The 14,289-nt window shown below is 38.3% G+C and overlaps 2 protein-coding genes across 2 annotated transcripts in view; one reads left to right on the top strand and one right to left on the bottom strand.

Annotated features, from left to right (window-relative positions):
- mcph1 (microcephalin 1) overlaps positions 1-14,289 on the bottom strand; it is a 33,517-nt gene that overhangs the window by 7,604 nt on the left and 11,624 nt on the right. Inside the window, exon 13 of the mRNA XM_085183360.1 lies at positions 14,193-14,270. Within this exon, the coding sequence (XP_085039486.1) occupies positions 14,193-14,270 (78 nt within the window). The remainder of the gene's footprint in view (positions 1-14,192; positions 14,271-14,289) is intronic.
- angpt2a (angiopoietin 2a) lies at positions 87-14,063 on the top strand. Its single transcript, XM_085183367.1, has 9 exons — positions 87-613; positions 3,691-3,846; positions 5,712-5,833; positions 5,941-6,179; positions 6,586-6,713; positions 7,779-7,880; positions 8,508-8,674; positions 9,793-9,923; positions 11,723-14,063. The coding sequence occupies exons 1-9, from the start codon at positions 347-349 to the stop codon at positions 11,893-11,895; spliced, it is 1,485 nt and encodes a 494-aa protein (XP_085039493.1). The 5' UTR covers positions 87-346; the 3' UTR covers positions 11,896-14,063.

A 14,289-nucleotide genomic window follows, 5' to 3' on the forward strand; every position in this document is an offset into this window, starting at 1 on the left:
TGAAAGGAATCTCCACTTCAGTGCTCTTCACAGTGACTGGCCACAGGCAAGGGGGTGTGGTTTAAACTCACAGTTTAAAGCACTATAGCAAGTGGTCAGGGGTCTAATGAAAGGCGAGCACATGCAGTCTGGCACCATCAACCTTAGGACACACTACCTCTCATTCCTGATGGCTTTTTCTCCTCCTACCACTGAGAGGTAATAAAAGGAACCTGCAGAACCTCAAGAGAGCTGTTTACACTTGGATGCTGCTGGAAGAAGATATCTAATCAGATAGAGATAAGATTAAAAAAACCTTGAAAATCCAAGGGGGTTTATTTGTAAGTTTAACATAACTCGCTCTACAATGAAGATGCTGAATGTGGACCTACTAGTTTTAAGCTTGTGCCTTGGTCTGGGAACTGGATTCAGTGCTGCTGAGAAAACACAATATCAAATCCAAAATGGCCCTTGCAGCTATACGTTTCTGCTGCCTGAGCAGGATAACTGCCAAAATCAGTATAACAACTACAACTATCCTGTCCAGAAGGACGGACCTACGGACAACGAGTCAATTCAGAGGCTGGAACAACTGGAGATCAGCATGGAGAACAACACGCAGTGGCTGCTTAAGGTAAAGTTGTGTCACACCCTTGACATCAGTGAAAGAAATTTAAACGCAGTGGTTAAACTGTATCGCAGTAAGTTAAGAGTAATGACAGAAAGCCTCCATAGGTACCAAAACTGCAATGATGTGAAAGAGGACAAAATGTGGTGAAGAGCTGAAGGAGTCACCACAGGGGTGTCAAAGTGGAGATACTTTCATGCCGATCTTTTGTCCCAACGTGGGCAAAGACTAGCAAATTATTCTCTCACCATATTGCCTCTACACTTACGTGCAAGTTTAAAATATACTTTTATGGGTGGAACAGATGATTATGTGAAACTTGCATATTTCACGTGGTGAATGGCTCATTGTGTCGGACCACTAGCTCTCTGATATGAGAAAGTTTTGACCAAATGAACACAAGAACAGTTTTTTCTCACTCACTGTGTAGTTACATAGACGCAGTTAAAAGAAATCACAGCACCAAGAACCACATATTCAACAAAAAAGAAAGAACAAAACAAAACTTGTTTTTGTAAGACTGAAAGACTCTTCTGAAAGCTCTCCCACATCCTTAAGTTGGATAAGTGGTTGGGAAAATGGACGGATGAATGGATGAAAGGCTCTTTGAGAATCTATTTTGATTTAATGACATTTGAAATTGACACAAAAAAATGTGCTCAGTGTCTGTGAGACACCTTTATTCAACCCGGACTGACAAAGACTTGCAGGCGCAGGTGTCCACACGAGGGGATGCACACTTTCCTTTCAGTTTACTGAGCCATTACATGTCCAAGCAAAAGAAGCGAGACATTTCTTTTCCCGGGCCTTTTCTGAGTGTGATTAATGATCAGAACGAAACAAGACGAGCCAGAAACACAAAAAGCATCTCACAGTTTGATGACACGATTCCCGTCTCGTAACATAAAACAAACCCTGATCCGTTACATGGCGCTATACTCACACAAAGACTCAAGAGCTGCCTCAGAAATCACAGCCTATTCACAATACAAACGAACATTTATCCAAAGCCACGTCTAATGTACTGATCGCCCAGACATTTCTTACAGACTAAAGAAGATTGCCAATTAAGTATGTGGCACTAAAAATGTGGTTTTACTTGGAGCAGCACACTTCATCTGTTTCACATCAGTCTCTGCGCACAGAAGACGACTCCCTTATCTTTATCTGTTACATGTCTGCCTCAAATTAACACTTTAGGGAGAAGAACTCACAACTCAGGTGTGAAAAAGCTGCACTATGTCATTAAGTATTAAGGCATATACTAATATACAAAACAAACCGATGTATTTCTTAATTCTGCCATAATGAATAACTAAAAACTCATTTGGAAACTGTGCTGACTGTGACAATGACTTTGCTACCCAATAGCTGTAGGAAGACTTTTTAGTAATTTTAAGCAGAAATTTGTTGTGTGTATTAGAAGTGAGGTGAACACTGTCATCGCAAATAAAGTAAGAGAGACATATTTGTTCAACATCGGAACAGCAAAAGATACTCAGGCTCATCTAATCCAGCAGGTGTAAGTGTGTTCAGGCACAGCTTTCCAGAGCGCTCAAACTCTATTTTAACTCTTCATTAAAAGCTCCACTGAGAAAAATGTATGTCATGTAACCCTAAAAAACAATAAGTAGCTAAGGTGAATTGAAATATTGCCTGCTTCATGTTTGAATGAATGCCTCACAGCCCTGCCTCACTGAGGTTATAAATCTCATCATCACCTCCATCCATCAATGGTTTGGTGGATGGATGGAAGAGATTAGACGAAAAGAAAATCATCTGAGAAAACAAGCAATTCCCATCTATGCAGAGGACTTCACAGCAGTCAAATAAGCATACTGGGGGTCTTTAAATAAAGTTGCACATAAGAAAAGAAAAAGTTGCAAATCAGTAGGTTTGTTGTGCTTTATTATTAGAGTGTACTCATTTCATTACTGAAAGTACTATTCATGCCGCACCAACTGATGACAGCTGGAGAAAAAATGTCTGTCACACGACTGAGGAACACAGTCATTCCCTCACTGACGCCTCTGAGGCACACAGAGTAAACAACTGATTAGATCATTGACTATCAATGGGACATCCTGCCAACAATTCAAATGACACCCTTCCACATATCTGCATGAATCCGAGAACATAAACAAACTAGACAGCAAGCGAGGAAGACAAACAAAATCAGCACTAATTGCAGCCTTTGGTTGTTTTAGCATAAGTATTAGTAGTCAAAAAAAATGTCTGCCGTTGTATTTCTGACTGATGAATAAATAACAACAGTGATTATGCAAACTAAGAGGAGATAACATCGATATTCAACTGACGCTGGTTTCCAGTTGCACACAAGTTGCACACTGTCATGAAGGATGTAACTTCTCACTCAGCACTTCCATCCTGTTTACGAGTCGTGTGACCTGATTGCCACTCAGGGACACCATGCAGGAAATAACTTAATGATTAGTCTGGGTCTAAATCTGGCAATACAGTAAGGTAGACGAGAACAACAGTTTTTAGTGAAAAGGCCTCATGATGGGCAACCTTTGTAAATTTCTATCCCCGTGGTACCATCTTAAAAATCAATCTTGGTGCATGTTTTCACTGTATTATCGTCCTATTTCCGACATTTACATTATCATCCACATTACTAATGAAATACACAAAGCACTTACATTTATTAGGGTTACAGATTATAAAAAAATATATATTATCAGAGTCCATACAGTTTTAGGGAGGCAGGTGTAATGGCTTACATATTCACAAAACAAGCGTCAGGTCTCCCGTTAAATCTCAGAAGGAGACACAAATCCCTTTGGGGGTTGCGTTAGGAAGGGAGCTGCCTGCTGTGGTGACCTCTTGTGAATAAGCGAGTAGCTTTAGCTCATGAGAAACATTTTACTTAACTCCTGATTTCTTGCTTGTCCACAACCAATGAGAAACAGAAACTCTGTGTCCTATACTAATGTCAATATGTGAACCTCTGTATTACCCCTAAAACACAGGATTATATACAACAAAATGACCAGGTGATGAAGAGAATTGGTAGCTCACAAAAACGGTCTAAACCTAATTATCATCGTTCTCTTTTGCAGCTTGAGAGCTACATACAGGACAGCATGAAGCAGGACATGATCCAAATCCAACAGACTGCTGTACACAACCACACCGCTACAATGATTGAAATCGGGACAAACCTGCTAAGTCAAACTGCTGAGCAAACAAGGAAACTGACCAACGTGGAGGCACAGGTGAAACTGCACATTTTGTTTATTCCTCAAAAGCAGAAATAACAGCCTACTCGGTGACACGCTGCAATAAATATTATCGTTTGCAAGTGTTAAAAAAAATTAAGCAGAGAGAAAAACAGGCATGATGGCGTCAGTTTATTATTGTGGCTACACGTCAATGACCTTATGTGAGCCAACTGTACAGCATTTCCTGTTATTAGCACACTTGTATTCCCAGAGAAAGGGTCTATCAGTTTGTCACAATCAGACATCCGTCTGTTCAAAGACATCAACAGCTCCACTGGAGACACACAGCTAGGATCCATGTAAACAAGCTGCTTTTTGCTGAGTTCAGTTCCTCCGAACTGGGAAATTAGTGGCAAGGTCCCCAACCCCATGTGCAGTTCAATACGTAGGTTTGTGAAAATACGTGGATTCTCAGTTTCCCCTTGTTCAGGTATGTCTGCTGTATTGGAACTTGGCTGTTCTTTCCTGTCATGTTTTTTTCCATTTTAAAATGGTTGTTTGTTCACTCTGCAGGCGCAAACCGAGTTTAACTTGACCAACGTGACGAAATACAAAGATTCATGTCCAGATTGGCTCTTGACTGATATCTCTCACTCTTATTAAATTTAGGACTTATTTACATGTTTAAAGTTTTTTATTTCCAGGAAATTGGCTGTTGTATTCAGTGTTGGGAAGGTTACTTTTAAAATGTATTCCACTACAGATTACAGAATACATGCCCCAAAATGTATTTTGTAATGTATTCTGTTACGTTACTCAATGAGAGTAACGTATTCTGAATACTTTGGATTACTTAATATATTATCATGCTGTTTACAACTACATGAATGTGATTTATTGCTATTACTGAAGGTCCGCGGCTCCGAACCATAGTAAAGGGACCTCTGGCTAATACATCGGGTTCCGTGTGGGGCTCGTAGCCGAAAAATAGCTTTACTTTGTTGTCTGGGTCAAGTTTGCTAGTGAGAGACAGAGAGAGGCTCTCTCCTTGGAAAGGCTGCTCCAACGGAACTTATTGTTTCGAAGGAAAACACAAACACAGCGTAAAGTCGAGTCTTAATAGCTTACTTACAACTGGGCTCGTCAGGCACTCTTCTTGGCTGCAGTGGTTATTATTATATTTACATGCTTCCAGCTCCCGTTTCTGCTTGATGACAACTCGTAGTTTTCCACTCTCCTTTTTCTCCCTCCTCTCGCTCACAGACACATAACGGGTATGGCAGTCCATTCTCCCTGCAGCACGGACTACACTGCCCATGAGGCTACATTCTTTAGGGCTATGCCCGTAGCATTCTGCCTATTAGCTTAGCACAACAACAACAACAACAAAAAGGCCTCTCTCACCCAGGAAACACACAGTCGCAGAGAGAGAGCGTCACCCTGTAACCATGGTAACCGTAACGCTGCCACCTGGAACAACAGATCATAGATGTCAAACAAAACCCAAACAGTCCTGACCCGCCACAATATGAAACAGGAAAATACCGCCGTGTAATCCATTTATTTCAACAAAGTAACTGTATTCTAAATACCACCTTTTTAAACGGTAACTGTAACGGAATACAGTTACTCATATTTTGTATTTTAAATACGTAACGGCGGTACATGTATTCCGTTACTCCCCAACACTGGTTGTATTAAACCTGAAAGCACAATAATATTTAATTTCATTATATCCAAAGTAAAAGAGTGTTTCATTTGGGTCCATCCAATTCTTAGGATATTGGCAACCAATTGACATAAATACAGTACAAAACATTTACAGCACAATCTCAAGTCTCAAGTCTACAGAATCAATGGATGACCTACAATGAGATATGGCTAAGACACTGTGCTTCATTTCGTTCTTTTAATTTTAGGTTATTCATCATACAACTCGGATTGAGCGCCAGCTTCTTGAAAACTCTTTGTCAACCAACAAATTGGAAAAGCAACTAATTGTCCAAACAAACGAAATCAACAAACTGAATGACAAGAACAGGTGAGGAAAGCAAACAAAATGGGAAAATTTTTAAATTTTCAAATTCACTAGCAGCAGCATTTAGGCAATGAAGAAGCTACCTGTTGAACCCGCATGCTTCTCCTCAGTTTTCTAGAGAAGAAAGTAAAAGAGATGGAGGAGCAGAGGCAGGTGGAGATGAAGACGCTTCAAGAAGAAAAGGAGCAGCTCCAGACTCTGATTCTGAAGCAGACGGCTATCATCGGCAAGCTGGAGCAGCAACTGCTCAAAGTCTCAACCAACAACACAGCCCTGCAATATCAGCAGCAGGAGCTACTGGACACTGTGAACAACCTCATTTCTAACATTGCTTCTGGCACCGCTCGAGGTGAGGCAGCCCCTCATCAGGCCACTGTAACTTCTTTTAAAATGAAAGATCAAGTAGGGGGTCTTTTAAGTAGCATTTATGTCAGCCTACATTTGCTAAGGGGTCACCAGTCTGACCGTAGACCTTACATGTAGGCTGAGACAGCTTGACGTAAACGTAAAAGGCGAGGCCAATAGCATTATATCAGTTAAGATGAAGCTACAAGCTGTTGCTATTTCGTTTGATTTTATACTACCTAGGCTAGCTGTTTCCCATCAGCTTAAGTCTTTTAAACTTTAAGTTTTGAGACTAAAGAAACATGCAGAACTTTTATCATAATCCAAACATATTAGCTTAGCACAACCTGACAGCTAAATGCTATACAGCTGTGAGTTGTTTAAAATAAAAAAGTTAATTTCTTCTACAGGTCCCAAAACTGTCATGATGCGGGACACACCTACTACATTCACGGACTGCGCTGCCGTCTACAAATCAGGAAATACCAACAGTGGTGTCTACACGCTAACATTACCCAACAGTACAATGGAGTTTAAGGTAAAGTAGGCCTGACTGACTGTTTTCAACTGGTTTTATGCTACATTATCATGCTACAGTCATACTAGAGAAAACAGTGGTTGGTGGGTATGGGACAAACAAAATGACTGTGACCATGCCCATTAAACTTGTTCCCTTTGAAACGGTTGCTTTGAAGATGAGGGCAAAATCTGCAAACACTCGCAATCAATGTGTCTTTAAAACAACTTTGGAGCCTCAAGATTGCGGTAAAACAGAAATAAGACAAAGACGGTCTGCTATTAGTTTGTGACTGAACAGCAAGTTGATGATTATATGCAATCTGTGACAATACGGCAGTTAACAGTGAAAAATCCACAAAACTCTTACATTTGGTGCCATCTACGTACACAACAAAAGCATTAAAAAGCAATTCAAGTAGACTGGAAACAGAAATTAATTCAACCAGTTGAGTCCCCTGTTGCAGATCAATTGTGCTCATTGATGCAGACTGATTGAAATATGTTGGCAATCCATACACATTTATAAATTAAGCAGCAATTATTTGCAAACCTTCGCTAATCTGTTGGAGAGTGAAGTCAGTCCCAATTGGACCGTGACTGTTTGGACACAAGTTGCCTTCCTAGTGACAAGAATGTTGCCATCCTATTTTTACTCTTGTGTGACTGAGCTGTAAATGGGTAAGGCACAGTTTTTTAGATCATTAAAAATCACTCACTCGTACGTCACACATGTATGAGTGCCAGCACATACTGAAAATCTTCAAAATGTACATAAACATTCACACAGGCATGATCTGACCTATCAGTTAATAAAACAGAGCATGCTGCTTTAGGAGAAATTCAGTTTTGTCTTTTAAAAAGGGCAGCGAGGTTAGCTTAAATTGTTCATTAACTTTTATCAGCAATGCGCATGCTTGAGCTACAACTGTGATCTCCTTAGATACTTTTTAAAACTTCTGACTGCCCTTCTGAAACCTAGAACACATTTATTTTATCTAGGTCAAAATATAAATAAGTATGCACTGTTTACAGAGAATTATATTTGAATAAATATTCACTCCTCTTTTTTTCATTGCGTCTGTAGGCTTTCTGTGACATGGAGACAGAAGGAGGTGGCTGGACTGTTATACAAAAACGCTTTGACGGCCGTGTTGACTTTCACCGTACGTGGCAAGAGTACAAAAAGGTAAAAGCTTCGAGGAAGAAATTCTTCCCTTAAAAATAATATTACCCAGGTTACGGCCTCCATTTCAAATCAAACAGCCCAACAGTGGTCAGATTTGGTTTGGGCCATTGACTATTTTTTAAGGAGCTGGAGATTGTCTCCTCTGAGGTAATTCAAAGAAGGAACAAACCGTAACCACTAACACAGAGAAGCAATGCCCATCTTCTGTTCAGGAAAATAATAGCAGCATTTACCCCCTCACATTTTGGAAAAAGGCTTTACATATTTTTCGCTCTTTGTCATTAAGTATCATATTCAATTCCACTGTTATTACAGCCAATGCCCCTGAAATTGTACAATGACAAGTAGGATACAACTGGGCTGACACTATGAATGCAAGCGTAGTTAAAACTGACATGGTTTTTTCATTAACTTCTTATTGTAAAAGTGAATATTTGTGATTTTTTTCTTAAATTGGATTTTGTAAACAGATTAAATATTTTATATTCAGAGGAAAAAATAACTTTTAATGTTATAGTCAAAAATGTAGCACATTCTGATCTCCCATTGGTGTACTCCTTGTTAAACTGAAAAGCAATGACTGCAGGACTTTCACACAGTTTAATAACTTCTTTTGTGTACTTTCAGGGATTCGGAGAACCTTCTGGAGAATTCTGGTTAGGAAATGAATTTGTCTCCAGACTGTCAAATCAACAGTCCTACAAATTAAGGATCCAGCTGAGTGACTGGGAAGGAAACTCTGGATTCTCACAATACGACCAATTTTCTCTTGACAATGAAGCACAAAATTACAAGTATGTTCAAATAAATCTATCACGCCCCAAGTGGCAAGTAATTAATATGTTGTTCAATTTCATGCTTTGAGCAGCAAAATGTTTCTGCTCGTGCAGCTCAAGTTATTAAGGACAAAAAAAAGCCCATCAGCAAGTTATACACTGTTACGAAAGCACTTTTGAAGACTGCTATCCTTAACACATACTAAAAACTGCTGCCAATTTTGAGCCAAGATAACATGACATAATTAAAGCATAGCCTGGAAACTCAATGAAATTAAATATGTAAACATAGAGAAGCTAGTAGCCTCAAAACAAGCTATATTCTCAACATAATGCAGCAGAGTGCAATCTCCAACACGTGAACATCGAGTCGATTCTGCATTAGAAAAGTATGGGTGTAATATTTTAAAATGTTTTCAGCTACTCTGGATGCAAACTTTTAGATCATCACAAGTATGCATCCTTTACCTTACTGACAAACACAAGACCATTGAGTTGATTAACCTCATCACTCATCACTATCATTTATACAATTTTAACTGCTGAACAACTACTACTATTTGGACCCACTCTAGAAATGTCCCTGGATAGTGTTTCATGCTGTATAACACTATATATTTCCTGATCCTGATGTACTGGCATCAGTCCAAAGAAAACATACTAAAGCTCTTCAGTACATGAAAAATAGGAAATACATTAAAAGACTCAGTTTTTCAGACATTCTTTCCTGACAATAAGACAACCTCCAAACATGTTTTTGCTTTCCAATCAAAGCTGACTTCTATACCTGAAGCTTAATTTGACAATCAGAGCTTGAAATGCCTCATTTCAACACAGCTTTATTGAGGTCTCCACTCTACTCTAATTTGGTGTTGAGATCTTTTTGCTCAGCGATGCCGGATAACTAAAAAGAAAACAGACAAATAGCATTACAAAAAAACTTCATTGTCATAAAATAAAAGTATTTTTTTTTTATATTTGCTAGACACAAATATCAACAACATTAAATTGCGCTGGCTTCTGTTCTTCTGCTGTTAGGCCAAAGAAGTACATAAGTGGGGTTGAGCAATGCCTTTTGAGGAACAGAAATTACAGACTTCCTCTTCTTCCTTCATTTTCCCTTTTCCATTTTACAGGATACACCTTAAAGGCTACAGCGGAACGGCAGGCAAAATAAGCAGCATTGGGCAGCCAGGAAGTGAATTCAGTACAAAGGATGCAGACCATGACAAATGTGTTTGCAAATGTTCACAACTGACAACAGGAGGTAGGAACACACTACTGTAAATATCATGCCTTAGCTTGGAAAATTAAAAAATAAAAATGTGTCAATCAGTAATGGACATTTTGTGGAACAAATTCCCATCCATACAAAATCTTGGCACTTGCCCCAAAAATCTTTAAGGCCAATTTAAGGGCAGCCATCCTTTTGTAGTCGTGTCAAAGAGCACAATTAGCTCAGACTTAATCACTGATCAACTCATCGGGGAATTCAGTCTCTACAATGGCTCACATTAATAGCCTGGGAACAGCTTTTCCCTCTCTCTACTGATGGCTTAAAGGTCCTCGTCCATTCCCCGTAAAGTAACTCAGCTGCCAGAAGTTTGCCTCCCTCAGTACTGGGGTTTGCCAAGTGAACATGAAAACACACAAACCCTTACCCTATCCTTTTTTTTCCCATGAGGGGTCCCTCACAGGGGACTCCTTTGAGCACATTATACACAATTGTAACAGAGGGGCACTGGTCCAGCAAAAAGAGAAAAGTGGGATCTGTCATTACAAGCATGAAATTGAAATAAACAAAAATGCTAATGAATGCAATAAATCTGGATCTAAACGGGGCTAAATGCACTTCTCACTATAATGCCTTTCGAAACAACACACAAAAATAAAAATTTTTAACCCTTTATCAGCCAAGTATTCTACAGCCTGCCAGGTCTTATTTTGTAATTTTGGCTGTAAAATGACAAAATACTTCTTATCTTTCAGGAACCATCTAAATTTTCTCTCTAGTGCAAAAATGGTTGAGGAATTGTGCTAATGTGAAGCATACATGGTAAAACCTAGGTGGAGCTTATTTTTCTGTCCGTGCTCAGACAGCAGTACCTTGTGAATGCTTTCTGCCACCTTGATACACCAAATATCCCAAAAGCACGTCTTCACTTCTTTCTGAAACCATTTGAATTTTGACTCTCACAAATGGTAATGGACGTATGGTTACTTAAATAGCATAAAATGGATCAAATGGATCGTCTGTCAGGCCGAGGGTTAAAACCCCCCATTAATAATCTGTCTGAAAGTTCTTCTGTATGTGTGCTGCCGAGTATGAGAGTAAGTGCTGTGTGTAGTTCAAGAATTTTCAGATGAGTGGGTGAGGAGCGCCATAAACACAAAAAACCTTAACTTTAAAATGGGTTTAAAATTTAAAAAATGAGGCCCGGCCAAAAAGTAATCACTCTAAAAACCCAAAGTGGTTTCCATAAAGGCATCGGGACCTCTTTCTTTACTCAATTCTGTTTTTTTGGGGGGGGGGGGGGATTTGTCTTTTGTTTCTCTCTGGTTTCCCAAATGGATGAGCAGTTCTTGAGAAACCTGGCATCTACCTTTTCCGGACAGTCATTTTTTAAACACGCACAGTCAGACACACATTTGATTTGACTGACCGTATCCTTATATAGCTGCCCTCTTCTTAAAACAGTAACTTTATGACTGCCTGCATGCCACAGGTTTAGAGGAAATCTATGAACTTTAGCTACAAAAATAACTTGCTTACACTTTCCCCAAATGGGCACTACGCTAGTTTCACAAGGCCATTTGCTCCTCTGGACTGGCTTCTGAGAAATCTGACAAATTTCCTCAAGCAATACTACTTTACAGGGTACATTAATGACCCCCCATCCCCAATGTAGGCAGGTCGAGCCTACATTAGACATAACTGTCCTTACAATCTGTTGTTTTGTATAATGGATCTAAACAAGCAGATTAGTTGTAATGTGTCTAAACACAAACTTGCCACCTCTATAAAAAGTACACAACAGTTAAATTAATAATGTTTTTCTATTGTAGGCTGGTGGTTTGATGCCTGTGGTCCGTCCAACTTGAATGGGATGTATTACCAAAAGGGCCAAAACGCCAATCGCTTCAATGGAATCAAATGGTACTACTGGAAAGGCTCAGGCTACTCACTGAAGACCACTACAATGATGATCAGGCCAGCAGACTTCTCGGGTTCCCTTTGAACAGTCAGATTAAAGAAAATGGGAACAACAAGACCAAAAATAAAAATTCTCAATGGATCCAAAACACTTTGTGCGTATATTTTTATACACCTTTGTGCATCTTTATGTGGTAGATTTTAAAATATGGAGAGTCACAGCAATACACATAGCTGTAGTATTTACAGTTATTTGAATAGTAATTAAAATTAGTTATATTAAAATATATTAAAATATCGGTCAGGCTCTATTCAGCTAGCTTATCAGATTCATTTAATTTCTTTGAATCACTTTAACAGTTGAACTATTTTTTAAAGACAGCTGCCAATGTCATTGTATAATAGAGACGATGGTACAAAATGCTGATAAACATCTGGTGAAAGTTTTTTTTTTTTCTTGCATTGTCAACATTTTTCAAAATGTAAATGTTAATGTAAAAATACCACAAAATGTTTCTCTTATGATAACAATGTTTTGCTATAGAGATTATATGTACATTTGTTGTTTAATTTATAAGTAGATTTTAAGGTTGGTTTTAAACTTTATCATATAAGAAAGGAGATTTCTTATAGCTAGTTATTAATTTTATTGCACATGAAGGGAAATTAATTATTTTAATATAATTCTACAGTACTGGGAATGTTTTTTAATCTGCATTTTTATGTAATGGTTCTTTTGAAGCTACAACAAACTACAACAAAGAAAAATTGGACAAGTTCGGAAGTGTAACTTTTCACCAGTTAACACTGGCTTTAGGAGATTAGGACATGTAATGCTTGAGTAGCTGTTATAAACCTGATATTGAATGTTAAAAATCAACCACAAGGCAGAGAGGTTGATTCTGCATTGTAGTGGGTGACATAATAGTTAAGCATAAGTCATGTGACAAAGAATAAACAGCTTTGTGGATGCTGATCTGCCATACAGCTAAAGTGCTGTTTAAGATCTTTCAAATCTTTCTGTCATTTTATCTTTTCCACAATGCACAATAAATTCTACATGCTACAAACTTGTGATTTTATTGTTGCCATTATTAGATTCAGCTGCACATTTCAGATTTAAAGCCTCAAAGGACCAATGCATGTTTAGCTACTGGTGGTAATCTAGAATGAGAAAAGCCATTGAAAGATGTAGAGCAACAAACTTGACTGCAAGACGACAGTTGAGTAATGTCTGTATAAAAACATCAGGGAAATGACGCAATCGAGAACAGAGTAGATTTTCCAGTGTTTGTCGTCGTAAAATTTCATAAAAAATAAACCAAAAAACTATTTAAATCCATTTTTGGATGTTTGTCTAGAATTTTTCAAACGGTAAGAAATATAAAAAAGGGACTTAAGCCTGATTTTCACATGCTGCATTATATATAGATAAACTGATTCAGTTTGTAACGATATTTCAAGAGATATTAGACTGATGCAAACCTCCTCTTATTCTAGTAAAGAGTAGTCTTGATCATTTGATTTACACCACTTTATTGCTGGCCTAATGCAGAGACTGTAGAGGGATAGTTAAGAGTAGATTTGACGGCTATAAAGATTTGAATTGGTATAAAAATGGCACCTGACTACATGCTTTTGGAATAAAATAAATAAAAAATAAAAAAAGAGAACCAAATTTTTATCACAAATTACCTGACAGAATAAAAAACCCCAAAAGACAATACTATTAAAATCTGTTTCTATGATTAACTGGCCACAGCTGAAGGAACACCACACCACACAATAGAGGCAACAAGAACTGAATGAAAAAGGGAAGCATGTGGTGTGCCAAATGATAAAAGGCCATGGGGATATAAAATATTTGATCTGTCACAACAAAAGCCATCATGCAATTTTACGAGGAAACATGCTGACATTCGTCTACATTAAGACCCCAAGTCTTTCCTTGCAGGGCAGGACAGTGATTCATGAATGACAAGTGCAGGAAGAGGCAACATCCACAATTCACACAGGATGCTTTAGGAAAAACAAGCCTACTGTAAATGGATGACTGGCAGTAATGAGACTTAAAGCATGAGTGGAATGCTTTCTAGATTGTTATGTTTAAGGTGCCACTAAAATCTCTAAAATATAAGTCCTGGAAAAATAGAAAATATCTTTTGTTGCATTCGGAGAGAAATAAATTGGAGAAGAGATTATTTAATACTGTTGAGTCATATATGAAAAAGGCTTTAATCTCAAGAAGATTTTGAACTAGTTAAACCAATAACGATGTTTACCCTACTGGAAAAAATAAAAAGCTTTCCTGTAAACTCAATGCTGGTAGTAAATCTGTCAAAGACACTTTTACTAGTACTGTTTAAGTAGTTCTGAACTTACCTGTGCTGCGGGAAATTGATCTGAAAGTTCATATGGCTCCTCTGGAATCCACTGCCTTTGCTCCAAAGACCAGAGTATCTACTCAAAAGAAAACATT

Source organism: Neolamprologus multifasciatus, chromosome 13 (genome assembly GCF_963576455.1).
Source record: "Neolamprologus multifasciatus chromosome 13, fNeoMul1.2, whole genome shotgun sequence".
In the NCBI taxonomy this organism is placed as follows: Eukaryota; Metazoa; Chordata; class Actinopteri; order Cichliformes; family Cichlidae; genus Neolamprologus; species Neolamprologus multifasciatus.